Source organism: Plecotus auritus, assembly GCF_963455305.1.
Source record: "Plecotus auritus genome assembly, chromosome: 8".
Classification (NCBI taxonomy): Eukaryota; Metazoa; Chordata; class Mammalia; order Chiroptera; family Vespertilionidae; genus Plecotus; species Plecotus auritus.
In genome coordinates this window covers 64610023-64636228 of record NC_137782.1, presented here as the reverse complement: position 1 = coordinate 64636228, position 26206 = coordinate 64610023, and the positions used below count along the sequence as shown (strand labels likewise).

Below are 26206 nucleotides of genomic sequence, written 5' to 3'. Positions count from 1 at the left end.
CTGCACTCTATAATGATTGCATAATGATGAAATCATCTACCAATACATTTCTCAGAACATATCCCCATCCGTAATCAATGCATGACTATTGTGAAGCTAAGAATTTTTTTACCATGTCTTAGATCTACTGAACCATAATTCCTGAAAAACATATATTCATTTGTTCATTTAGTCATATACAAATATCTGTTGATCAGCTATTTGACAGGCACCATGCTAGTCTCTAGTTATACAATCCTATATAATAAAAGGCTAATATGCAAATTGACAAAACTACAGAACAACCAGTCGCTGTGATGCACACTGACCACCAGGGGGCAGATGCTTAATGCAGGAGCTGCCCCTGGTGGTCAGTGCGCTCCCACAGGGGGAGCTGGGCTCATGGCTGGCGAGTGCAGCGGTGGTGGTGGGAGCCTCTCCCACTGCCGCGGCAGCGCTAAAGATGTCCAACTGCCAGCTTAGGCCCACTCTCCGTGGGGAGCGGGCCTAAGCCGTCAGTTGGACATCCCCCGAGGGTTCCTGGACTATGAGAGGGTGCAGGCTGGGCTGAGGGAACCCCCCATCCCCTGAGTGCATGAATTTCGTGCACCGAGCCTCTAGTATTAAAACAAACATGGGCTTTGCCATTGTGGGGAGTCTACAAACTGTGGAGGAAAAAGCATTAAGCAAGAAATAATTTCAGTCCAACCAGCATGGCTCAGTGGTTGAGTGTTGACCCGTGAACCTAGAGGTCACAGTTCCATTCCAGGTAAGAACATATGCCCAGGTTGCAGGCTTGATCCCCAGTAGGGTGCGTGCAGGAGGCAGCCGATCAATGATTCTCTCTCATCATTGATGTTTCTATCTCTCTCTCCCTCTCCCTTCCTCTCTGAAACCAATAAAAACATATTTTAAAAAAATAAAAATAACAAAAGAAATACTTTCATAATCACATAAGATGGAAAGGCTATGAAGAGTATAAAAATTGAGAACGGGGGTGGGGGATTATGAGAGAGCTATCAGGGTAACCCTCCCTCTGAGGAAGTGGCATTTGACCTGGGATCTGCAGGATAAGAACTCATGTTTGCAAAGAGTTGAGAGGGAGTTTGCAGAATATTCCAGGTAGATAGCATGTGCATAGGCCTTTTAGGAGGCAAGGGGCTTGTTCCAGAGATGGAAAGAATGACATGTGGCTAAAGCCTGGTGTACAAGAAAAGAGAGATCCGAGATGAGGTAGACAGTGTGGCAGCCCCCACAACACTGATGTTTGGATTTAAACATTTACTACATTGTGTATTAACGTAGAGGACTGTCTGCCTTACCTCCAATTGCGTCTATTTACTCATTGCTTCTGCTTCCTCAAATTATGCTTTCTCCACCCCTCCTCCCACAACCCACAGCACTCTTGACTTTTAAGGTAACTTTTCAGCTTCAACTCCAATTATGAATTACTTTACTCCCTGTATTTCCCAATTCAATTCCTTGTCACAAAGAATCTGATTGATCCAATTCAACATTTTTTACCAACCCATCTCGTGTGTGGGTTGCTGGCCAGGCTACAGAATTAGCTTGGTTTGGGGAAATGCCCACCTCTTGTCCAATCAACTTCGTCTGGGGCATAGGGGAGAGTAGCTTCCTGGTCTGCATATACCTGTCATTTCATCCAAGGCTGTTTGCAGGGCTAGAAGAGTATAAATGGGAGGGACATGCACAGTGTCCCATGTATTCACTTTTCCGTTTATCTTTGCAATGAGCTTCTATAGGAAAGAATATGTCGCTCCTCACCTCATGAAACCCTGAGCCCCTATGCTTAGAGGGAAATGAACATCAATAAAACATGGGCCTTCTTGGTGGAAGTCTGAGGAAGGGGACAGCTCCTCTCCTCATCTCCTTGTGAGGTCTCATAATCTGTTGGTGAGAGCTTGATTTTCACTGGGTCCTATTGGACCAAATGCTTCCTTTTTATCCTATGTAATAAAAGGGTAATATGCAAATTAACTGTCACTCTGTCACACAGATGGCAGCGCCCATAGCCACAAGATGGCGGTGCCCAGTCCTCTCAGCCCTGCTGGAGTCCCCCAGTCCCAGGGGGCGGCCACTGACAGTGGGCAGCGTGAGTGGCCTGGCAGAATGCTTGCTTTGTTGCCACAGCGATGGGCCTCTGGGCCACGGAGAGCCTCTGGGCAGCGGGCGCAGAGTGGCCAGGCCCCGCAGAGAGCTACTGACGCACGGATTCGTGCGCAGGGCTACTAGTAATAAATATTTTGCAATGGCCCCTTTTTGTCCTTAAAATAAGATTCATAAATATATGCCCTGGCCAGTTTGACTCAGTGGCATCGGCCTACGGACCAAAGAGTGGCAGGTTCGATTCCTGGTCAAGAGCACATACCTCAGTTGCAGATTCCCCAGCCCTGGTAAGGGTGCATGCAAGAGGCAACCAATTGATGTGTCTCTCTCACATCGATGTTTCTCTCTGTCTCTCCCCCTCCTCCCTCCCTTACATTCTCTCTGAAAATCAATGAAAAAATATCCTTGAGTGAGGTGTTTTTTTTAATATATTCATAAGTATTATAACCTATCTACTCACATAATTTCAAGAAAAATCAAATTAAGAGCTAACTATAATATAAAGGAGGATAGAAGAAACTTTTATAATAATATGTATTATGGCATTTTAAGACCTAATAAAATAGTCAGATCTTGTACCATACACAGCATGAGTGTAACAGCTACAAATGCAGGCATAAAAGGGTGTGCTGAGTGTACACCTCAAATACTACCCAAAGCATTTGCTGTCTGTGTCCTGAATTTCCAAAATGGTGAACATTTTGGGCAAAGTGCTAACCAGAACAAACTATAAGCCTCCCTTGATAATACAAAACAGCCTTTGATTCTAGGCCGGAGAATTATCCTGAGTCCCCAACTTACTAAATTCCAGTAGCGGCCCCATTAATTTTGATAATTGAAAAAAAAAAAAAAAAAAATGCCACCAGCAAATTCCCCAAACAACCCCTAGAGGGCAGTATCTCTCCTTTGATCTAGCCATTAGCAGAGTTCCCTTCCTGGATTGTCTTCTTTCTGAGACAAGTGCAGCTGCATCACAAGCACAGGTCACTTACCCAAATTCAACCACATGTGCTCATAAAAACAGAGAGAAATAAGGTTTTCAGGGATTTTTTGAAACTTTTTTTTTCTCACTTTTTAAATCAAGTTAGTTTTGCCTTTCTGTTTTGTTGTTGTTGCTCATTTGTTAATTCTCACCAGAGGATATTTTCTCCATTGATTTTTAGAGAGAGAGGAAAGGAGGAAGGGGAAGGGGAGAGAAACATCCATATACCTACCAGGGGATCGAATCAGGAATCGAACGCCGACTCTTTGGGGCGCAGGCCAACACTCTAACCACTAGGCACACCAGCCAGGGTAGTTTTGTCTTTCTTAAACTTCATATAAGTGGAGTCATTTAGTGTGTACACATTTGACTTCTTTGCCTTAACATTGTTTTTTAGATTAATTCATGTGTGTATCAGTAAATTATTATTTTTTATTGAATAGGATTGTACCATACGGATGTAACTCAATGTATCCATTTACTTATTGGACCTTTGAGTTGTTTCCAGTTATGGGACATTATAAATAAAGCTGCTATAAGCATTAATAGAGAAATATTTATATGTGCATATTTCTATTTAATTTTATAAGTAACTCTGCAACTGTTTTTCCAGAGTGGCTGTCCACATTACATGCCCTTCGCAATGTGTTTGCACCCCAGCTGCTCCATATCCTCACCAGGACTTGCCGTGGTCAGCCTTGCTTTTCGTTTTAGTCATTCTGGTAGGTGTGTACTGGTATCCCACTGTGGTTTTAATTTGCTCTTCCCTGAAGACTAATGATTTTGAGAATCTTTTCATGGGCTTATTTGCTACTCACCTACCTCCTTTTGTAAAATGTCTGATCAAATATTTGCCCACTCTATTATTGAGCTGTCTTTTTCTTACTGATTATGAGTTCTTCATACATTCTGGAAATGAGTCCTTTGTTGGATGGATAGATAGGTAGATAGTAAATATGAACAATCACAGTCCAAAGAAGCCAAAGGAATCCCTCCTTGAGCCAGTGCCTGAGTGGAGATGAGAATTGTCTCCGTTTCAGTTGCAGCAAAAGCACCTGGCAATGAAGGCATCACACTGCATTGTGGGATCCCACTGTGGAGAGATATTTATTTTTCGTAAAAATGGCCCCTAAACATAACCAATCAGTTCCTTTGCTTTAATGTGTTCCATTGATAGAGAAAAACTTGCTGTGTTTGTCAGTCTCCAAAAAGGCACATTTCAGAGTGCTTTTCAAGGGCAATTTGAGTTATATGTGATTGTCGCCTGGCTCTCAAACATAAATGTACTGGTAATGCTGGTAAAATGAACAATTCCACTCAACACTCTGCCATCAAAACCCCAAGTGGGGCCCTAGCCGGTGTGCCCACTGATTAGAGCCTCCCCTCCCCCCGCCCCCCGCCCCGGCCCCAGCTCAGAAGAGTCTCGGGTTTGAATCCTGCCAAGGGCATGTACCTGGGTTGCAGGTTGGATCCAAGCATGCAGGAGGCAACCAATTGATGTGTCTCTTTCACACTGATGTTTCTCTGTCTCTCCCTCTTCCTTCCTCCCTTCCACTCTCTCTCTAAAAATAAAAATAAAAAATGGAAAAAATATCCTCCAGTGAGATTAACCAAAAACAAAATACAACAACCCAAGTGGGGAAGAGAGTGAGGAGTCACCATATCGTACCTGACCTCCTACAATAGCCATCGTTGTAACTCCCTTGTTCTTTTCTTGTAAGCCCAAAGGAAGCCACCTGATCAGCGGAATGAGAAACTCCGCTAATCTCTACTCCAACAGGAGAATCTCAATGCATGTGAAAATGCATATAGATTTATATAAATTATACATATTCAATATGTCCATAGAAATATATCTATATATAATATAGCTATATCAAATATATAGACACCTATAATAATATGCATATATTATACACACACATACATACACACTAGTTTGTAAGTTTAAAAAATATATATATATATACACACACAGTAAAATTTTCAGTAAAAAATTCATATATAACTTTTGACTCCCCCCAAACTTAACTACTAATAGACTACTGTTCACCATAAGTCTTACTAAAATGTAAACAATTAACACTCTCTTAAATGTTATATGTATTATATACTGTATTCATACAGTCAAGTAAGCAGAAAAAAGAGCGAGAGAAATGGTAAGGTGAAAGTCAATTTTAGTTTTTTTGTGCGGATTTTTTCTAATATATATTTTTATTGATTTCAGAGAGAGAAAGGGAGAAGGAGAGAGAGATAAAAACATCAATGATGAGAGAGAATCACGGATTGGCTGCCTTCTGCACAGCCCCTAATGGAGATGGAGCCCGCAACCCCGGCATGTGCCCTGGAACTGTGACCTGCAAGAATAGAACCGTGACCTCCTGGTTCATAGGTGGACACTCAACCACTGAGCCACGCTGGCCAGGCCAATATTTGTCAATATTTGAAAAAACTGGGTGAAGGGTCTATGGGAATTCTTTGGACTATTCTTACAGGTTTCCTGTAAGTCTGAAATTATGTGGAGAAGAAGGCTAGTGGCGCCCTTCTTGCTCAGTAGAAGTGGTAGCGGTTGTAGCATTTCTTTTACTGGGCACTTACAAAGTGCCAGATGATCTCATCTGACCCCTCAGCTGCCCCATTAAGAGCTGTCATCGAGCCCATTTTGCAGAGAAGAATCCTGACATCAGACACAGGAAGGGACTTGCCCTGATCACACGGCCTGTGGCCTGTACGTGGCAGAGCTGGAGTCTGAACTTGAGTCTGTCTGACTCCTCACTCCCAGAAATCATCACCATCTTCTCTGCAACAAGGTCACAAATTCCCTCAAACTACATCTGAGACTGTGCAAAGAAAACCTAGCTTCATCACTCTCTGTAAAACAACTGAGAGGGAAGGGTCAGAGTGCAGAGCTAAATTTAGTTCAATCCAGTTGAAAACTTGGTCTAATTCAACAATTTAAATATTCTCTTGAGGTTTCTTGAGTTCGGAGAAACTTGGTCTCTGGTATAATTGCTCTGTCTTTCAGATGCCTCCTCTCCTCCCCCTGCTCCTCCCAATAAGAAGGCTGGTCAGGCCCTAACCGGTTTGGCTCAGTGGATAGAGCGTTGGCCTGCAGACTGAAAGGTCCCAGGTTCGATTCCGGCCAAGGGCATGTACCTTGGTTGCGGGCACATCCCCAGTAGGAGGTGTGCAGGAGGCAGCTGATCGATGTTTCTCTCTCATCGATGTTTCTAACTTTCTATCCCTCTCCCTTCCTCTCTGTAAAAAATCAATAAAATATATTAAAAAAAAAAAAAAAGAAGGCTGGTCAGGGTGGGAAGATTCAATGGTTGGGTGCAGCTGGGATCTAGGTGGCTTGAGCCAGTCACTGGCTTTCAGCGATGGCTGGTTACTGGTGAACTGGTCTGGCCTCCCACTGAGGCCTAGTGGAGAGAGCAGCTCTCTGTGATTCTGTGGTCATCTCTGGGGTTCTGATCTTGTCCTGTTTCTAGGCTTTGACCACCTTTGACCATGTCCACCTTGCCCCCACCAGGTTGGGTCCTAAAACAGGCCTCGTGGCTCCCAGGTCAAGTCTTCAGAACCTAAGGGAGGTTCAAGAGCAGGACTGAGATGCAGGTGCACGCTTTGTTATTAGGTCAATTGAACGCTCCCCACTGGCTGGGAAAGAGCTGCGGTCTTTCCTCCTCCACTCCAGCTGCCTCTGGCATATCCCCAGGTCCCTCTCATACCAGAAACTAAAGGGTTAACACCTGGCACAGCAGGTCACCTCCAAGACTCTGCTCAGCATCCCTTCTGATGGTCTGATGTTAGGTATTTTGAACTCCCCCGCTCCTTTCTCAGCCTGGCCACGCAGGGTCCCTTCTCTTACTCCACCTCTACCCCAGGCTTCTCTGAAAAGTCTCAGAGGACAGTAGACAACAGCCTCTCCGCCCTTGGGGTTCCTCTCAACTTATCCCACATGCCTGCCCCCTTCTGGGCTCCATCTCAGGGTGAAGATGGGCCAACACTGAGGGTCCCTCAACTGTCTTCCTCCCAAGCTGAAGTCTATGCTAGAGGCTAGAACAGCTAAACCCTTTCCTCCCGCCTTCCCTGCGTCAGGAGCAGCCCTGAGACACAGGCTGGCCCGTGAAAGGTGAGGAGAAGTCTGTGAGGGAGCTTCCAGGGCAAGTTTTTGTTTTCCTGGTAAAAGTGAGAGACTCCCCGTGCCAACCCTCCCCCACTTCTTGCTTTAAAGTAAAACAGTGATATGAGGCCTGAAGTTATGTGACCCGAGAGGACCCCAGAGATGCTTGCCCTGACATGGTTGCTACCTATCTCCAGATTTTATGTTTAATCCTCATGTGAGGATATGTTTTAGAGAGAGGAAGGGGTGGAGAGAGAGAGAGAGAGAGAGAGAGAGAGAGAGAGAGAGAGAGAGAGAGAAGGAGAGAGAGAGAAACATCTATCGGTTGCCTCCGGTACTGGGAATTGAACCTTCAACCTTTTGGTGTAGGTACAGCTCTTCAACCAATGGAGCCACCCAGCCAGGGCTCCTCCTCCTCCAGATTTTTTACATGAGAAAAAGAAGTTCCTGAAAATTAAGTTTTCTGTTTTTTCAGCCAAACAGGATCCTGATCCAGGAACATTAGAATGCGTGTCTGTCCACCCACCTCCCCGACTCTGCTCATGGCTTCTCCCTGACGTGCTGTCCCCACAGTTCCCTGGGCCTAGGAGGGCAGCGTTTTCCTCTATTGCTCCTCCTGTTTCTATGAAAACTCTGCTCTCATAAAATCCTTATTTTCTACCTGGGCAGGCAGGCTCTTAAAAGCTAAGACAGGAGATAAAGGAACATAGAAAAAGTCCTTTCACTCTCAGTAGGATCTACCTGTCAAGCCTAATGCACCACCTCGTTCTGCATGCCAGAAATGTGGTTTTAACTTTATTATTAATTCTTATTATAATTAACTCACTTTCTTGTTAGTTCTTGTGATTTATTACAATTAACTCCTATTATAAACTCTACCTTTCTTCTTGCAATCCTTCTATAAAGTTCTAATCTCCTGATATTATAATTATCCCCACTTTATGGACAAGAAGACTGGGGAGGCTGAGGGAAATTGAGCAATTTTTTCCCAAGTTGGACAGAGCAAATGTGATACAGGCAAGACCAGAACCATTTCCAATGGTCATTAATGCCCTCTCTCCTCGGGCACTTCACTCCCTCCACCAACCATCCCACCATCTCTTCTATATCATGGACCGCCCCTCTCTCCCTCCCCAGCCCTGGAGGAGGTGGGGGTAGAGGGTGGTGAGCAAGCAGCAAGAGGAGACAACGGGCAGCATGTATTTTATGAAGAGCAAGTGTGCCAGCCCCAGAACCAGCTACACATTCTCTGGCTTATGGGGCACTGGAGGCCTGATTCCATAGGGGATACAGCACAGGGAGGCATCCGGGCACAGGTGCATGAAGGTTTCGTGCTTGGTGCAGTAAGTCCGGCAGGCTCCTTGGCCATTCCAGCACCGCTTGAATTCACTTCTCCCTGTGAAGAGGAAGGCCACAGGTCACAGAATAGCCCGGGGGTCACAGGTTAGGCCACTGTTAACATATATAACTACGGATCAAAGGTGAGGCCACAGGTCACAGGTGAGACCACTGACCACAAGTTAGTCCACAGGACCAGGTTAGATCATAAGTTACCAGTTCGCTTTCTAGTCATTTGTTAGATGACTGGCCATAGAGCAGCCCACAGGTCATAAGTCAGGCCACAGTACATGACCTCTGACCACAGGTCAAGGATTAGACTAGAGGTAACAGGCTAGACTACCAGAGACAACTAGTTACAATTTAGATCACAGATCTCAGTTCAGGTTAGCCCACAGGTCACAAGTTAGACCACTGGTTATAAGTTAGAGACCAATTTCTTGTCCAGATTAATCCACACCACAGGTATACTATAAGCACTTTTCAAAATAACACTATGTTATTGTAGTTGGTCTTTCCTTAACTGTATAACAGCTCCTGTTAGGTCTTTCCTTAACTGTATGACAGCTCCTGTTAGGTCTTTCCTTAACTGTATAACAGCTCCTGTTAGGTCTTTCCTTAACTGTATAACAACTCCTGTTAGGTCTTTCCTTAACTGTATAACAGCTCCTGTTAGGTCTTTCCTTAACTGTATAACAACTCCTGTTAGGTCTTTCCTTAACTGTATAGCAGCTCCTGTTAGGTCTTTCCTTAACTGTATAACAACTCCTGTTAGGTCTTTCCTTAACTGTATAACAGCTCCTGTTAGGTCTTTCCTTAACTGTATAACAGCTCCTGTTAGGTCTTTCCTTAACTGTATGACAGCTCCTGTTAGGTCTTTCCTTAACTGTATTACAGCTCCTGTTAGGTCTTTCCTTAACTGTATAACAGCTCCTGTTAGGTCTTTCCTTAACTGTGTAACAGCTCCTGTTAGGTCTTTCCTTAACTGTATAACAGCTCCTGTTAGGTCTTTCCTTAACTGTATAACAACTCCTGTTAGGTCTTTCCTTAACTGTATAACAACTCCTGTTAGGTCTTTCCTTAACTGTATAACAACTCCTGTTAGGTCTTTCCTTAACTGTATAACAACTCCTGTTATACCGTTAAGGAAACTGAGGCACAGAAAGATTAACAACTTTTCCCACGGTTACACAGCCATTATGTAGCAGAGCGAGGATTCAAACTCAGGCAATCTGGCTCCAGAATCCAAACTCATAGCCTTTAACATTACCTGCCTCACACACTTACAGACCTGTTTAATATTAAAATTCAGTGAAAGAATTTCCATAAATGGTAAGGCTTTGGGGGACTAGGACCTGTACCCTCTCCGAGGGTCTTTGGTCACAGCAGGGGGGTGGGGAAGCAGCTGCCTTTATTTATTCAGCAAACAGGAGGCACTGGCAGTAGAGGTGGTAAGTGCCCGGAAGGAAGTAATGGGTGCCAAATTGCCAATTAGGGCGGGTGTGGGAAAGTGGGGAGGGAGGAGGACCACTTCTACAAGGCCTGTCTGTTACAGCGATATTTCTACACATACGACCCGGCAACTCAGAAGAACTGGGGCTGAATGGGAGGTGGAGGGGAGAAGTGCCTCTCCCTGAGTTAAAAGAGATTCCACAGAATCTTTACATGACACCTATGGGTGTTATTCAGCCCTGTCAACCAGTCCATCCTTTTATCTTGCCAAGGTAGAGAATTTAGAATGATACAGAGCTGATCTCAAAATCTCTATGAGGCAGAGAACCTACACGCCAAAGGGGATCTGTAGTATACTGATTAACAGTGTGGTGTGCACCCAGCTCAGACCCCCTGAGTCCAAATTCCAGCTCTGCCATTTCCCAGCCGCGTGGCCTGGGCCTCAGATTCCTCATCTGTACATCCTTCCTTCAGAGGGCAGTGATAGTGGCTTTAATCATGTTAGCACAGTGGCTGGCAGATAGTAAATACTCAATAAATGCCAAGTGAGTTTATCAGAATGACAGCTTAGCGAGTTGAAGCAACCAAGGCTCATTCTTCTAGGCCTGTGGTCGGCAAACTGCGGCTCGCGAGCCACATGCGGCTCTTTGGCCTCTTGAGTGTGGCTCTTCCACAAAATACCACGGCCTGGGCGAGTCTATTTTGAAGAAGTGGCGTTAGAAGAAGTTTAAATTTAAAAAATTTGGCTCTCAAAAGAAATTTCAGTCGTTGTACTGTTGGTATTTGGCTCTGTTGACTAATGAGTTTGCCGACCACTGTGCTAGGCCAACCCTCTCATTTTACAAATAAAGAAAGGAAGGGACTTGCCCACCTTCTCCAGCCCAGTAAGTGGTGGGGCTGGTACCAGAACCCAAGATCCTAACTCCCAGCCTGCGGCAGTTCCTACGACAACTACTATAAACACATCATCACATTTCAGCCTTCCAACCACCCTGAGATACAGCCGCTATTTCTCCTGCATGATCTGCTATCCCTTCCTTTGACTTCATCTCCCTCCACTTTTCTCCCTGTGCTCCCACTCCAGCCACACTGGCCTCCTCACTGCTCCTGAAACATGTCAGTCTGTCTATCTCTCTATCTATCATCTATTTATCATCTATCGCCCTCCTGCCTCCTTCATCCTTGCTGCTCCCTCTGTCAAGGATGATCATCCTTATATAGTAAGTCCTCACTTAACATCACCAATAGGTTCTGTGACTTTAAGTGAAATATATAAAGACACCAAGTTTACCACAGGCTAATTGATATATACAAGAGTTAAGTTCCTACAGCACCTCATCAGCCTTATAACCAAACAACGTTAATCAGAAGCCCGCTGTATTCTCACTGTAGTCAGATCATTGCTCAAACCTACCTTATATAAAATGATAAGAGATCTGAAATTTACTTCAAAATAATTCACTGGGCAGAAGGGGCAAGTGAACAACAAAACAGGATTGGTTCAAGTTGATAATTGTTGAGATTGGGTAATGGATACGGGGAGTTTTCTATACCATATTTTTAAATTTAGGTTTGAAGTTTTCTCAAATAAAAGGATTTCTTTTTAAAACTCACATCATTACATTAGTCTCTATTTTTGAATGTTTACATTTTTCCATAATAAAAGGTTTTTTAAAGCTCACTTGTTCCTTATATTATTCTGTCTACTTTCAGATATATTTGAACTAAAAACTTAAAAAAAGAACTTATCCGAGGCCTTTCAGCTCTTCCACCACCCCATGCACACACCACACTAACCCCTTGCCCTGCGTTTATTCTTCTTAGCTCTTATGACCACCTGAAATAGTATATGCTTATTTGGTCATTTCCTGTCTCCACTAACTAAAATATCAACTCCATGCTTTCTCTCACTACTGGGTCTCTCACTACAGCAATGTAATAGTGCCTGCACACAGTAAATATTTTTCAAATGAACATTTGTTGAGTGAATCCCATTTTAAAGATTAGGAAACTGAGGTGCAGGCTGATCTAGCAGCCCATTCTAACCTGCCCAGAAAGCCAGTGATGGGGCCAGAATTTAAACACTGGTCCAGGCCTCCTCTGTTCCCCAGGAGCTGAGAACCTACTCCTATTTCTAAACACACACACACACACACACACACACACACACACGTGATGTTACCTGGAGGCACATGACCCAGGACCAGGAGAAACACAATGAGCAGCAGCAGCTGTGTCATGGCCACAGGGCTCCTGGGGGGCCACTGTCCGGAGAACACAAGAGGAGAGGAGCCCAGCCCACCAAGCCTGGCTGCAGGGGGCCCAGCCTTTATTCAACTGCAGATCAAGGCCGGAGTGTGGGCAGCAGGAGACTTAAGTGGGAGTCGGAGGCCTGTGGTCTCAAGGATGCAGCTGGACCTCAGCCAGATATGTGGGGAACTGGCTGGACACACCTTCCAAAGGTTGCTGAGCTCTGAAACTGGGGACAAAATTTCCTGAAGCAAGTCTGGGGTCAGAAACTGAACAGCTTCCCCACCTGAGAGGGGAGGGAACGCCTTGGCTTCAGAGAGACCTGCTTCAATGCCAGCTACTCCCTCTAACTGATGTGATACCTTGGACAAGTCACTTAGCCTCTCTGAGCCCCAGGCTATCATCTAGGAAATCATCACAAGCCCCCCCTTGCAAAGCTAACTGCAAGGAGGATTCCCTTCCTGAAGCCAAGGAGGTGAAACCAGAACCCACTGAGCTGTCCAAAGAGCATGCATTCAGGCCTATGCAGGAAATGAGAAGAGTAATAGCTCCCCCAAACAGAGAGTAATTGTTACCTAACTCATTGAGAAGATTAAACAAAATAATACAAAGTGTGGCCTAGCTAGTGTGGTTCAATGGTTGAGCGTCAACCTATGAACCAGGAGGTCACAGTTCAATTCCCGGTCAGGGCACATGCCCAGGTTGCAGGCTCGATCCCCAGTATGGGGTGTGCAAAAGGCAGCCAATCAATGATTCTCAGTATTAATGTTTCTATCTATCTCTCTCTCTCTCTCTCTCTCTCTCTCTCTCTCTCTCTCTCTCTCTCTCTCTCCCTTCCTCTCTGAAATTAATAAAAATATATTTAAAATAATAATAATACAAAGTGTGGCACCCAGACCTGCAAGCAGCAGCAAGAAATACCTGGGCCTTGTTAAAAGTGAAAATTCTCAAGCTCTACCCAAACGTACTGAATCAAAAGCTCGGGAGTGGGTCTCAGCAAGCTGTGGCTTAAGAAGCCCTCTGACTGATTCGAGCATATTGCTAAAGTTTGAGAACCCCGGAGATAGATCATATGTGTACAGAGCTTAGAACAGCGTCTGGTACACAGGCATCTGAGTTGCATCTTGAAAGATGAGGAGAGGAAAGTATTCCAGACAGAAGAAACATAATGTGCCTGAAGTGTGGGGCATGGCCAGAGCAAGGAATTTGTTGAGAGGAGATTGGAAATGACCCTGAAAGGACAGTTTCTTTTTAAAACTCACATCATTACATTATTTTGCATGTTTCCATTTTTCCATAATACAATGTTTTTTAAAAACTCGAGTTGTTTCTTGTATTATTCTTTCACTGTCATGTACATTTGAAATAAACATTTTTAAAACTTTTTCGAGACCTTTCACCCCTCCCACCACCCCACCTGCACCACTACGCTAACCCCTTTGCCCTGCTTTTATTTACAATGGGCCTTGAATACCCAGTTCAGGCTTTTCTATTGTAGACAATTGGAAGTTTTGTAGCAAAGGTGTAATCTGTTTAGATTTGTTTTATTCTTTTCCTTTATTTTTTAATTTATATATATATATATGTATATATATATATATATTTTATTGATTTCAGAGAGAAAGGGAGAGGGAGAGAGAGATAGAAACATCAATGATGAAAGAGAATCATTGATTGGCTGCCTCCTGCACGCCCCCTAGTGGGCATTGAGCCCGCAAACCAGGCATGTGCCCTTGACCAGAATTGAATCCGGGACTCTTCAGTCCAAAGGCTGACGCTCTATCCACTGACCAAATCCGGCTAGGGCTTTAATTTATTTTTTTAATTAAATTTATTGGGATGACATTGGTTAATAGGATCATATAAGCTTCAAGTATGCATTTCTATGATACATGATCTGTATATTGCATTGTATGTCTACCACCCAAAGTCAAATCATCTTCTGTCACCAAATACTTGTAGATTTGACTTTTAAATAAAGAAACAGAAATCCAGCCCTGGCAGGTTGCTAAGTGGTTAGAGCACTGGCAAAGAGTAGAGGGTTTGATTCCAGTCAAGGGCATGCACCTCAGTTTCGGGTCCCCCAGCCCCGGTGGGAGCACCTGTGGGAGGCAACCAATCAATGTGTCTCTCTCACATTAATGTTTCTCTCTCTCTCCCCCTCCTCCCTCCCTTCCTGTCTCTCTGGAAATCAATAGAAAAAATATTCTTGGGTGAGGGTCCCCTCCCCACCCACTTCGGGCGAGAATTAAAAAAAAAAAGAAAGAAACCAAAATCCAAAGAACAGAGGCGGAGCTGGGACTTAAACTTGCCTCACTCCCAGACAGTGTATGACTGCACCACTCCCAGCCCATCTTGTAGGTGGGGAAGGAGAGCTTAGAGGGCCAAGCCACAGAAGGAAGCCAGGCGTGAAGGGGCTCAGTTGCCCTGAGCCGGACACTTGGACCCGTTCAGCCATGACAATGAGCCCCACCCACAGGTACAGCCAGTCTCCCGGGGCCTCACATACATACCTGCTCCAGTCCCTCCTGACCTAAACGGAAGCACCCTCCCCAAGAGCTTAGATCCTGGCCCATAGATGGCCAAACTCACTTCCCTACAGCCAACTTCTCTTCTATAACCAAGACCACAGTGTCTCTTTCCTCCTCCTACATGCCTGGGAAAAGAAAAGATTTAAAAAAAAAAAAAAAAAAAAAAAGCTATAGACCTGTGATAGAAAGGTATAGTAGGCTAAGAGGCTCCTGAGTCGCAGGCCCAGGTAAGCCTGGGTATGTTCATCCTTAGTGTTGCGTGGGGATTAAATCCAGGCAGAGTGCTCAGTCCATACCAGGCACAGCACAAGTGCTCAATAAATATGAATCGGAGACTGGACAGCCATTCTTCCAGGTACAGGACAGGCCTAGCTTCCTCGGGTGCTTAACCTAGAATTTGTTGAGTGAATGAATGGTGCAAAAATAAGATACTCCGAACTCCCCAGTGCAGGCTTCCTGGACTCCCCTCCGCCCCTCAAGCCGCCTTCCAAAATTAATTCTCCGTCCATGCAAAGCAGAGTTTCTGGAAGTGGAGTCCGCGAACTCTGCACCAGGATCACTTGGGCACTTGTTTAAAACGCAGATCCCCGAACCCCTCCCAGGACTGCGGAATCTGCCTCGGGGTGGGGCCTGGGATTCTGAACATTCAACAAGCTCCCCAAGTGGTTTTCGTAAGGACCAAGGCTGTCGGGGCGCCCCACTGCTGGAGTGGGTAGTTGTGGGTGCACAGATGATCCAGACCCACTTCCTTCCTCTCTCTGGCCCGCACCCCAACACTGCCACCCCCACCCTAGACAAAGGCCGTGAGGGGGCGGGTCAGCTGACCCCTGTGTGAAGTCACTCAGCGGCCAAGGCCTCGGGGCGGGGACCCCGGGGCTGTCCCGCTGGGGCGGGGCTGGACGGGGCGGGGTCGCGGCTCCTCCCCCGCCGGGGCGGCGGGGCGGCTGGGCGGGACAGGCCGGAGGGGCTGCGCGCCGAGGCGGTGGTACAGCCTGGAGCACCCGGCAGCTGCGGGCCGGGGACCCTGGACCCCTCCCCAAGCCAAGGTAAAGGCCCGCGCAGCCCGCCGCCAACTTAGTCAAGTTGGAGCGGAGTTCGCCCGGCGCCTGCATGGGGGGATTCTGCGGGCAGGCGGGGCGAGGGGGGCCTCCAACTCGCATCCCAGGGGTGAGGGTCCTTCCAACTGGGGCCCAGAGGGTTGGGTAGCCCCGGACAAGAACCCCGCCCGGATCAGGGGACTCACAACCAGGGCCCGGGGCTGGGCAAGTTGGGACTCTGACTCGAAGAATGGCACATGCACTCCCGGCCCCGGAGGTCCCCTCTCCACCCCCTGCCAGGACCCTGTCCTGTCACAGGCCTGGCCCCCGCAGCCTCGAAGCCCCCGCCCCCCAACAGCCACTGGAGGCAGTGCCAGCCGCTGCTGAATTTTTCACGTAGGGGGCGGGCCGGGCACGCCGTTCCCATGGCACCAGGGCGCTCGGGTTACAGCGGAGGGAACCCCCAGACCCCTATGCGCTTCAGAGTCCCAGCCCTCCCATTCCTGCCTCTTCCTCAGCCCTCTAGAGGCGGGGCAGCGGAAGTGACCCCTCCCCAGGGGCCCTTACCCCTCCTCCATACCCCCAATCTCCCAACCGTGGGGAAGAGACCTGTGGGAAGGGGCGTACCGGGTAATTCACATCCTTTCAGAACGTGGGTCTCGTGTTCTGAGTGGGAGAGGCAGGTCAGTGTACACAGTGTGTGCGTGCTCGTGTGGACATCACCTCGCTGCTGCCCCTCTGCTGTCCGTGTGTTTGGGGGAGGGGTCATCCTCAAGGCACAGGAAGCGGCCTCTGGGTGTGCATACATGTGTGTGCACAGCTTGCACACTCACCCTCCCAGCCTGACCCAGGCAGACCCTGGGCCTGAAGCCGGAAAGCCCCCACCCCAAGGAGGGAGGCGTCTGCTCCTCCCATTTGGACAGGAGGGGCTCTGGAGGAAGCTACCTCAGGGCCCTGCAGAAGGGGCTCACAGAACCTGCTCACCGCCCACTCCCCTTCTTACTCACAGAAGGAGGAAGGAAGGAGCCAAGTCCCCCTCCCAACGATGACACTAAACACCCAGCAAGAAGCAAAGACGCCCTTGCGACGGCGAGCCAGCACCCCGCTGCCCCTGTCCTCCCGAGGCCGCCAGCCTGGCCTGTGCGCAGCACCTTCCACTTCCACACAATCCCGGCACCCACGGCTGGGCCAGTCGGCCTCCCTCAACCCTCCCACCCAGCAACCTTCACCTGCCCCCGACGGTTGGTCCTCTGAATCCAGCGACTCTGAAGGCTCCTGGGAGGCCCTCTACCGCGTGGTGCTGCTGGGAGATCCTGGCGTAGGGAAGACCAGCTTGGCCAGCCTCTTTGCAGGGAAGCAAGAGCGGGAGCTCCATGAACAGCTGGGAGGTAGGGACACTGGGCTGGGCTGGAATGTGGCCAAAGGAGTGACCAAGGGCACAAGGCTGCCAATAACAGTTGTACAACTCATGCACTGCTCAGCTCATAGGGGCGTCATTCACATAGACTATGACGTGAATATGCCCCCTAGAGTTACGCAGGGCACAGCCTGCACAATGGCTATGGGAGAGAGATTCCTTGAATTGTGAGAATTTTGCCAGTTTTCATGGGTGAGAGATATGGGATTGACACTCAAGTATAAAGAAATGGTGGACTTCCACCTCGCTTAGAAACCTCTAGCCCAGCCTTGGGCAAACTACGGCCCGCGGGCCGGATCCGGCTGTTCTATCCGGTTCTCTTGCTCTCCCCTCCGCTCCTTTACTTTGAATTTATATTAGTTTACACAAACACTCCATCCATGCTTTTGTTCCGGCCCTCCAGTCCAGTTTAAGAACCCATTGTGGCCCTCGAGTCAAAAAGTTTGCCCACCCCTGCCCTAGCCCCAACTCTCCCCTGACTCTTGGATCACCCCAGCTCCATAGATAACCACCCATGTGGCAAAACTAAAATCCTGCCCAAAATGGAGACTCTCAGACGCCAAGTTCTGGGCCCTGGGTTCCTGAATTCCCAAGAGATGCCGTGAGCAGAGGCCCTAGGATGATGGGGGATGGGGATAGGACAGAGGAAATGAAGATAGGTTTCTGCAGGACTGGCTGAGAGGACTAGGGTAAGTGGGATGGGGAGTTGGTTAAAAGCAGAGAGAAGGTGGGGACACTCTAGCCAGGCCCTTTCTCCAGGCTCTGTCTCTTGAGGAGTGACAACCCATGCAAGAGGTGTGCATAGGTGCACCTGTAGGTGTGACAAATGGGGAGACTGAGGCCCAGGGAGGGTAACATGACCTGCCTGAAGTATACAGTAAGCCAGGGACAGAGCAGGACTGGAGAATTCCCAGCCCAACTTTAACCCCACCACCCCACATTCATTCAGTCAGCAATAACAATAACAACCAATGCTGTCTCAGTACCTACTGTGCGCCTCATACTATGCTGGCAGCTGGGGAGACATGGGCTCCTCCTCCTGGAGCTTCTGGACCTATCAGGAGAAACAGGCATCACGGGAGTGTGGTGAACACTTCAAGGAGAAGTAGAGGGGGTGCAGTGACCATAAAGAGGGGCTAGGGAGCCACATCCTCCGCAGGCCTGTCCTTCCTCCTGAGATCCAGCTCTTCCCCTCATTACAGAAGACGTGTACGAGAGGACCCTCACAGTGGATGGAGAAGACACCACACTGCTGGTCATGGACACCTGGGAGGCTGAGAAACTGGTATGGCACGAGCAGGATTTGGGGAGATGGGTGCTGAGCCTCGTACCAGAACCCTCCAAAACCCACAGCTCCTAAGCAGCCTTTCCAACCAAAGACAGAACCTCATGACCTTCACCTCCTTTCCTCACTCCTCTGGTCCCCTCTCCACAGTCATGCCAGGATGTGCTTCTTCCCCTGCAAGCCGCCCCCTCGTTTTAGCCCCTTCATCCCACTCCACTCACCTACGTTGTGCAGAGGAAGGAACACTGAATTTAGCATCAAAATGTCTGAGGTTCAACCCCCTTCCTTTTTTTTACCAGTTGTGTGGCTTTGTGCAGTTGACTTACCTGCTCTGAGCTTCAGTTTTCTCACCTGATAAATGGGTCGATCATTCCTGCCTTCTTTACCAACTGTTTTCTTTAAGTTCTTATGCAACTTCAGAGAGTTGAGCAGTTTTGAGCATGAAAACATGCTGAACATGGATGAAGAATCATAAATAATGACAATTCTTGTTAATTATAATTTAGTAGCTAGGGAAAAAGGAAACCAAAGGGTGTCCTTCCCTAGCCCCTTCTCGGGCAGGAAGAGAGCAGCAGGCAGGGGCATGTCCCTGTTATGTTTTTCTTATCTTGTTTGAGTTTTCTGTTTTTCTTGCTATACAAGTAGTACATGCTCACTATAGAACTCTGAAGAAATACAACCAAACAAAGAGAAGGATCTAAAAATCACCGGAGATTCCATCTCTCTAAGGAGTAGGTTCCTCCCCTAAAACTCAGGGAGGGCCTGGCCGCAGGGGGTTTAGGAGGGCTGTGTTGGGTGATTGACAATAATGGCTGACAGCTCTAGTGACAGGCCCAAAGGCTGGGGATGAAAGAGCTGTGTAGCCAATTCTTTCTAACAAGCGTAAAAGGAAACCCAGGTCCAAATGAACATAATGATGATGATGATGCTCTTAACAGCAGCTGACATTTATGTAGCACCCTCTTCCTAAGTGTCAGCCCCTGTGCTAAACACTGAACATATATTATGACATTCAGTCAAGACAAAAATTATACAGTGAGCGTTCTTCTGATCCCTATTCTATGATGAGGAAATGGAAGCTCAGAGAGGTTAAGTAATGTGCCCAAAGTTCTCAGCAAGTGAGATTCAAACCCAGATCTGTAAGAACCCACTTTTATGTACTAGGATAGCCCCTTCATCTCCCCTGGGAGCATCACCTTCTGAACCTCCAGCTGAGGTTCCACTCCTTCACCCATTTGTTCATTAAGAAACACTTGCTGCCCTAGCCAGTTTGGTTCAGTAGATAGAGCACCGGCCTGTGGACCAAAGGGTCCCCGGTTCGATTCTGGTCAAGGGCACGTGCAGGAGGCAACCAACTATGTGTTTCTCTCACATCAGTATTTCTCTGTCTTTCCCTCACTCTTCCACTCTCTCTCTAAAAATCAATGGAAAAATATCCTCGGGTGAGGATAAAAACAAAACAAACAAACAAAAAAAAAACAAGCAAAAGCACTTGCTGGGTATATATCATTGGCCAGGACACTGGAGACCCAGCAGTGAATAAGGTAGACATGTTTTCTGGCCTCATGGACCTCACAGGCTGCTAAGGGAGGGGTTATTTTTTTGGATGCTGGTAAGGGAGGGGCTACTTTGAGGATCCTATGGGGCAGAGTCCAGTGGATTAAGAAGAGTGATCAGCATGGGGGTTCCATTTGGGAGCTGGAGGAGGAAGAGTACTGGACTAGAAGCAGGGATTCTGAGCCCAGCTCTCTGCTTGGCCATGAGAAAGTTTTCTCTGGCCCTTGGTTTTCCTACAAGTAAAATAAGAAAACTGAACCAGCCAAAACCGTTTTGGCTCAGTGGATAGAGCGTCGGCCTGCGGACTGAAGGGTCCGGGTTCGATTCCGGTCAAGGGCATGTACCTTAGTTGCGGGCACATCCCCAGTGGGAGGTGTGTAGGAGGCAGCTGATCGATGTTTCTCTCTCATCGATGTTTCTAGCTCTCTATCCCTCTCCCTTCCTCTCTGTAAAATATCAATAAAATATATTTAAAAAAAAAAAAAAAAAGAAAACTGAACCAGTGTCCCTGGTCAGTGACTATGAAGGCAACTCCCAAACAGGGCCCATACAGTAGCAGCCTTGTTGGAATAAGCTTCCATTCCTTCCATCGTTGGGCTAGTCAGAGAGGCAGAATCTGAAAGAACTGGGTGGACCTTTGGCTCATCCAGTAGCGCACGCACTTACTAGTATCTAACCATCAGGGTCACCTGGAGAGAGAATTAAAAATCAAATTCTCAGGCCTCACCCCAGACCTCATGAATAAGAACCTGTATAAGTAGAATCCTGGAATCTATATTTTAAAATCACATCCCAAGAGGTAAGAACCAACCCATACAGCAACTGGCTTTTTTGATCCTAACCATAGAGCAAATTCTTCATAAATATTTCTGCAATGAATGAATGAATGGCCAAGACTCACCATCTCATTCAACAGATGAGAAAACTGAGACCCAGAGGGAGGAAGGGACCTGTCCATAGTCAAGGTTGAAAACCCAGAATGAGCACCAACAACCATCTAACTCAGCCCACCGTTATTTGACCTGAGGAAGGATCGATATGGCTGTTGAAAACTCATCCCCTTTGACAATGCTGTTGATGATGGATCTGATGCTTTTCTATTCAACTATCTTATTTGGTTATCAGATAACTTTTCTGGCTTCTTTCCCCCTCACAAACAATTCCTCCACCACACTCAATATTTCCCACTCCTGCCCACTCTCTTCTCTCCTGCTCCACCTGCTCATCCTTTCAAATCCCACTCACAGGTCCACTGTGAACCCTCCCACACTCCACCAGGTTGAGTTCTTCTGGCCTCCCTTCCCCACCCCCATGGCTTCTCCAGCTACTTTCATATGGGTACTTATCACAGTGCATTATAACTCTCCATTTCCATAGCCTCCCTTCCAGACCATGAGCTTTTGGAGGGCAACAACTGTGTCTTATAAAGTTGTTACCCAGGTGGTCCAGTCTGAGTGCTGTCCCTGACAACAGATCACCATCCAAAATGGAGCATCAAAATCATTCCAGTTCTTTCCTTTCCTTGGTCAAAAAACTTGCAAGAACTCCACTTTCTAAAATAGCCTGTGCCTCTCCCACCCCCTATCCTTACACCTCACAGTTGCTCCTTCATCTCTTTAGAACTGTCCTGAAAATGCCTTCCCTTGAAATCAGCCTCCATCCTCACTTCTCTCCCTTTTTTTCTCTTTTGAGGAGACTATAGAAGACCAAAAGAACTGTCTAATATGCCTGAACCCATTAAACAGGCAAAGCCAGAACAGCTAAACAGCAAACCCTCCTTAGCTGGAAGAGGAACCACCTTTTTTTTTTTTTTTTTTTTTTTTTGTCTCTAGTGCCCAGCCTACAGAAGGAACCAATGAATGAGAGAATGTAGTGAGGTAGTGTCATTAGCCCAATTTTTCAAGCAGAGAAACAGGCTCACAGATGATCAGCATATCACTACTTTGAGAGGAGAACAGGGAATTATGGCAGAATTTGTCCCTCAAACCTATCCGAAGTATAGACCTTAGCTCCATCCCACTCATTAAACCATCCCAGCCCCTTTCTCAGCCAAGGCCTAGGTAACCTCTGAGGATGGGCCTGGGGTCCCTCCCCTACAGGATGAAAGCTGGAGCCAGGAGTCCTGCCTGCAGGTGGGCAGTGCCTACGTCATCGTGTACTCCATCGCAGACAGAGGCAGCTTCGAGAGCGCCTCTGAGCTCCGCATTCAGCTAAGGCGCACACATCAGGCGGACCATGTGCCCATCATCCTGGTGGGCAACAAGGCGGACCTGGCACGCTGCCGGGAAGTCTCCGTGGAAGGTGAGCCCTCTGGTCCACCCTCCTTCTCCATATTCCTCTCAGCCCCACTGTCACTGTTCCTCCTCTAGTGTCTTCATCTCAGGGACTGCCTGCCACCTACCATCCCCATTCTGCATCTACTTTTCTCTGCATGAAAGCTAGGAACCATTCCTGTCTCCTCTCGCACTCTCCCAAACCAGTCCCAAAATCCTCCCTTAACCCCACAGTCCCTTCACCTCATTCCCATAGCCTCTGACTCATTCCGCTATTTCCACTTTAGCCTGGGCCAGCCTCCACCCTAATTCTATATCCCCACTTAACCAGTTCTCCTCAACAGCTGCCACAGCTTCCCAGAACCAGATCTGACCTTGTCACTTCTTTGCTTAAAAATTCCCATTTGCTCTCCCATGCCCTTAGTCAGAGACACTTTATCCACCAGGCCTAATAGACCTAGACCTACAGGCTTTTCAACTATTGAGACCTGAAAAATCCATCTATTGGCTGCAAAATAGAGCAAGAATTTATAAATTCAAAATTCAGAAAGCTTTAATGGTCTATAAAACATGACATTGTGCCATCCAGCAACTGCAAAACAAAACATGTAAGTTACTAGTATATATAAATAGTACTTAAAGTGAGGTGGGGAATATTTTAATGTTTGACGTATCAGATGGGACTCATAAAGATCTAAAAATGGCCCTATTGACAGGGAACAATCTAAAAACTATAGAATCTGAGAACCAGAGAGAATAAGCCAGTTCCACTGGGTCACCAGCCACTGAGGACTAGAACTCAGGTCCCTGCCTCCCAGCCCAATGGCATCCTGGAGATAGAAGACCATATGCTTTGTGAGCAGACCCCCAAAACTCCCAGGAGATTCTGTTAAAATGCAGGTTCCCAGAGCACATCCCAAACCTACTGAATCAGAATCTCTCCCCAGATAATTCTGAAGCACAAATTAGACTCCTTACCTGGCATTCAAGACTCTTCCCTACCTAGGCCCAGCCCCACCCCACCCCACCCCCGTCTTCCCAACCTCATTCTGCCACCAGTATCAGTCCCTAGCCTTTGAACTACTTCCTCAAAGCCAGATCTGACTTATTTCTGAGTGCCCTGGCACAATGTTTCGGGAAAGAAAAAACTGCTTCCCATCCAGACTGAACACTCCGCTTCCTACCTTTATCTCCTCCTGCACGCCCGCCTGTCCCCGCCTCCCAGAGGGACGCGCCTGCGCTGTAGTGTTCGACTGCAAGTTCATCGAGACCTCAGCCACCCTGCAGCACAACGTGGCCGAGCTCTTCGAGGGCGTGGTGCGCCAACTGCGCCTGCGCCGCCAGGACGGCAGCACCCGGGCCTCCCCCGCGCCACGACGGCGGGCGAGCTTCGGCCAGCGAGCTCGGCGCTTCTTGGCACGCCTGACAGCCCGCAGCGCCCGCCGCCGGGCACTCAAGGCCCGCTCCAAGTCCTGCCACAACCTGGCCGTGCTCTGAGGCCGCCCGCCCGCCCGCCTGCCCAGGGTGGTGAACACTGGGGTGCACTACGCTCTGCTGACGCCACCGAGGGAGGGGCCACCGAGGGGCAAAGGCGCAGGGACCTGGAGTGCGCGTCGTGGACCTTCCCTAACCGCGGCCCTGAGGGCCAGAACATCTCCTGGAGCCACAGCTTCAGGGGCCCCTCCGCCACGGGAAGCGATGTACCGACTACGGGGGCCGAAGCCCAGGCTCGGCACACAGTAGGGGATTTTTTTTTTTTACACGATTTGTGTCTTTTTATAAAAAACAAAACAACTTTTCTATATCCTCGGGCTCTGGCCAACCCTCAGAAACACTACCCCCATCTTCCCACCCCCCAAAAAACACCACAGACTAGAAGGATGTCCCGTCTGAATGCCCAGACTTCTTTGGGCTTCATCCGGGCATCTCCACCTCCTACTCTCCCGTCTACACTGGCTACAGACTGGGTTAGCCTGCTGACCTGTGTCAGGGTCGGTCAATAAAGTCATTGGAACCATTACGCGTTCAGGTCTTCTCCCAGCCCCTGGGCACAACCCCTGCCCCAGCCTTTGAGGGAGACACAGTGGAGTACAACCACAGTGAAGTGTGATGACCTCTTAGTTTCTCATTAGCCCATTTTTTAGATGATAGAGTCATAAAATATTATCTGGAAAGAATTTCAGCACTCATCCTGGCAATAAAATAGCTGGTGTTGTTGGGAGCTGTCTGTGTACTAAGACGTCACAACTATTAACTAATCTTCACAACCCCTGTTCAATAATTAGAAAACCGAGGCACAGGACGGTGAAGGCTCCTGCTCAAGATCACACAACTGCTGTAAGTGAAGTGGCCAGGATTTCCATCTTGTCAGTCTAGACCAGGGGTGGGCAAACTTTTTGACTCGAGGGCCACAATGGGTTCTTAAACTGGACCGGAGGGCCGGAACAAAAGCATGGATGGAGTGTTTGTGTGAACTAATATAAATTCAAAGTAAAGGAGTGGAGGGGAGAGCAAGAGAACCGGATAGAACAGCCGGATCCGGCCCATGGGCCGTAGTTTGCCCACGGCTGGTCTAGAGTCTGTACCCAACTTATCCAGTCCTCTTGGAGAATGTGTTAAAAAGCTACAGAGCCATAGCCGGTTTGGCTTAGTGGATAGAGCGTTAGCCTGCGGACTGAAGGGTCCCAGGTTCCATTCCAGTCAAGGGCATGTACCTTGGTTGCAGGCACATCCCCAGTAGGGGGGGTGCAGGAGGCAGCTGATTGATGTTTCTCTCTCATCGATGTTTCTAACTCTCTATCCCTCTCCCTTCCTCTCTGTAAAAGATCAATAAAATAGCCCAGCCTGGTGTAGCTCAGCGGTTGAGTATCATCCCAGGAACCAAGAGGTCACCGGTTCGATTCCCGGTCAGGGCATATGCCCAGGTTGCAGGCTTGATCCCCAGTGGGGGGCGTGCAGGAGGCAGCCAATCAATGATTCTCTCTCATCATTGATGTTTCTATCTCTCCCTCTCCCTTCCTCTCTGAAATCAATAAAATATATTTTTTTTTAAAAAAAAGCTATAGAGCCCCCGGGAAATGGACTTTCAAACACAATTTTGCATACAATTTAAGGAGGGGCAGGGAGTAGACTCCATGAAGCTCAATCCACTTATCCCCAGGATGGTCCCCCAATTTAGTCCAACTCATTCATTTTTCAGAATGTAGAAACTGAAGCCCAGAGAGGGGAAGTGAACACCCCAGAGTCACCCAGCCAGTGAGGGTGAGGATGAGACCCCAGGGCCCAGCCTTCTCCTATGTCTGTGCAGGAAGTAGGAGGTAGTGAGGCCTCTGGCTGGGGATGGGGTCTTGGGGTCAGGTCAGGAGTTTCCAGCTTCAGGTGAAGGGGTGTCACTAATTTGAAAAGAGAACAAGATGTAAACAGTTTGGACCACGTGTCCCTGATTCCTGACACCACTGTCCCCAAACAGCTGCCCTTCCAGATGCCTCAGCCCCTCCCCCCCCCCACATGGGCCCTGTCCGTGCCACCAGGAACAGAGTGCCAAGGAAGAGTAAAGCAGGGGCAGGCAAGCCATAGCCTCCAGCTGTAACATTCACTCCCCCACCCTGACCATCTTGCCAGCCAGGCACCGATGGCACTGATTTCCCTGTCCCAACTCCAGCCTGGGGAAGGAAAGGGAGGAGGGTCTTCCCCCACCCAAGCTGTCCCCAGCCTGTGGTCATGGGGGAGGGGCTGTAGTTGTGGAAAGTTGGCAGAGGCAGCCGGCAGCAGCCGGGAGAGTGGAAAAAATGATATCAAACCCGGAAAAATGCAGGCCGGATGGAGGGCCTGAGTCGGCCCTGGGAGGTGAGAAGG

The 26206-nt window shown here is 48.1% G+C and overlaps 2 protein-coding genes across 3 annotated transcripts; one reads left to right on the top strand and one right to left on the bottom strand.

The window, feature by feature from the left end:
* Nucleotides 1-8256: 8256 nt before the first annotated feature.
* On the bottom strand, nt 8257-17186 carry DEFB124 (defensin beta 124). Of its 2 annotated transcripts, none has more exons than XM_080684101.1 (2): nt 12184-12629; nt 8257-8607 (listed from the first exon to the last, which is right to left on the bottom strand). In XM_080684101.1, exons 1-2 carry the CDS (start codon nt 12239-12241, stop codon nt 8450-8452), a joined length of 216 nt encoding a protein of 71 aa, XP_080540227.1. In that variant the 5' UTR covers nt 12242-12629; the 3' UTR covers nt 8257-8449. The 2 variants fall into 2 exon arrangements, 1 of the variants encoding a protein (XP_080540227.1); XR_013961408.1 differs by lacking the exon at nt 12184-12629 and adding an exon at nt 17049-17186 and having other exon boundaries at nt 8469-8607.
* On the top strand, nt 15661-25401 carry REM1 (RRAD and GEM like GTPase 1). Its single transcript, XM_080684100.1, has 5 exons — nt 15661-15828; nt 16829-17207; nt 18439-18521; nt 22178-22379; nt 23577-25401. Exons 2-5 carry the CDS (start codon nt 16865-16867, stop codon nt 23846-23848), a joined length of 900 nt encoding a protein of 299 aa, XP_080540226.1. The 5' UTR covers nt 15661-15828; nt 16829-16864; the 3' UTR covers nt 23849-25401.
* Nucleotides 25402-26206: the final 805 nt, after the last annotated feature.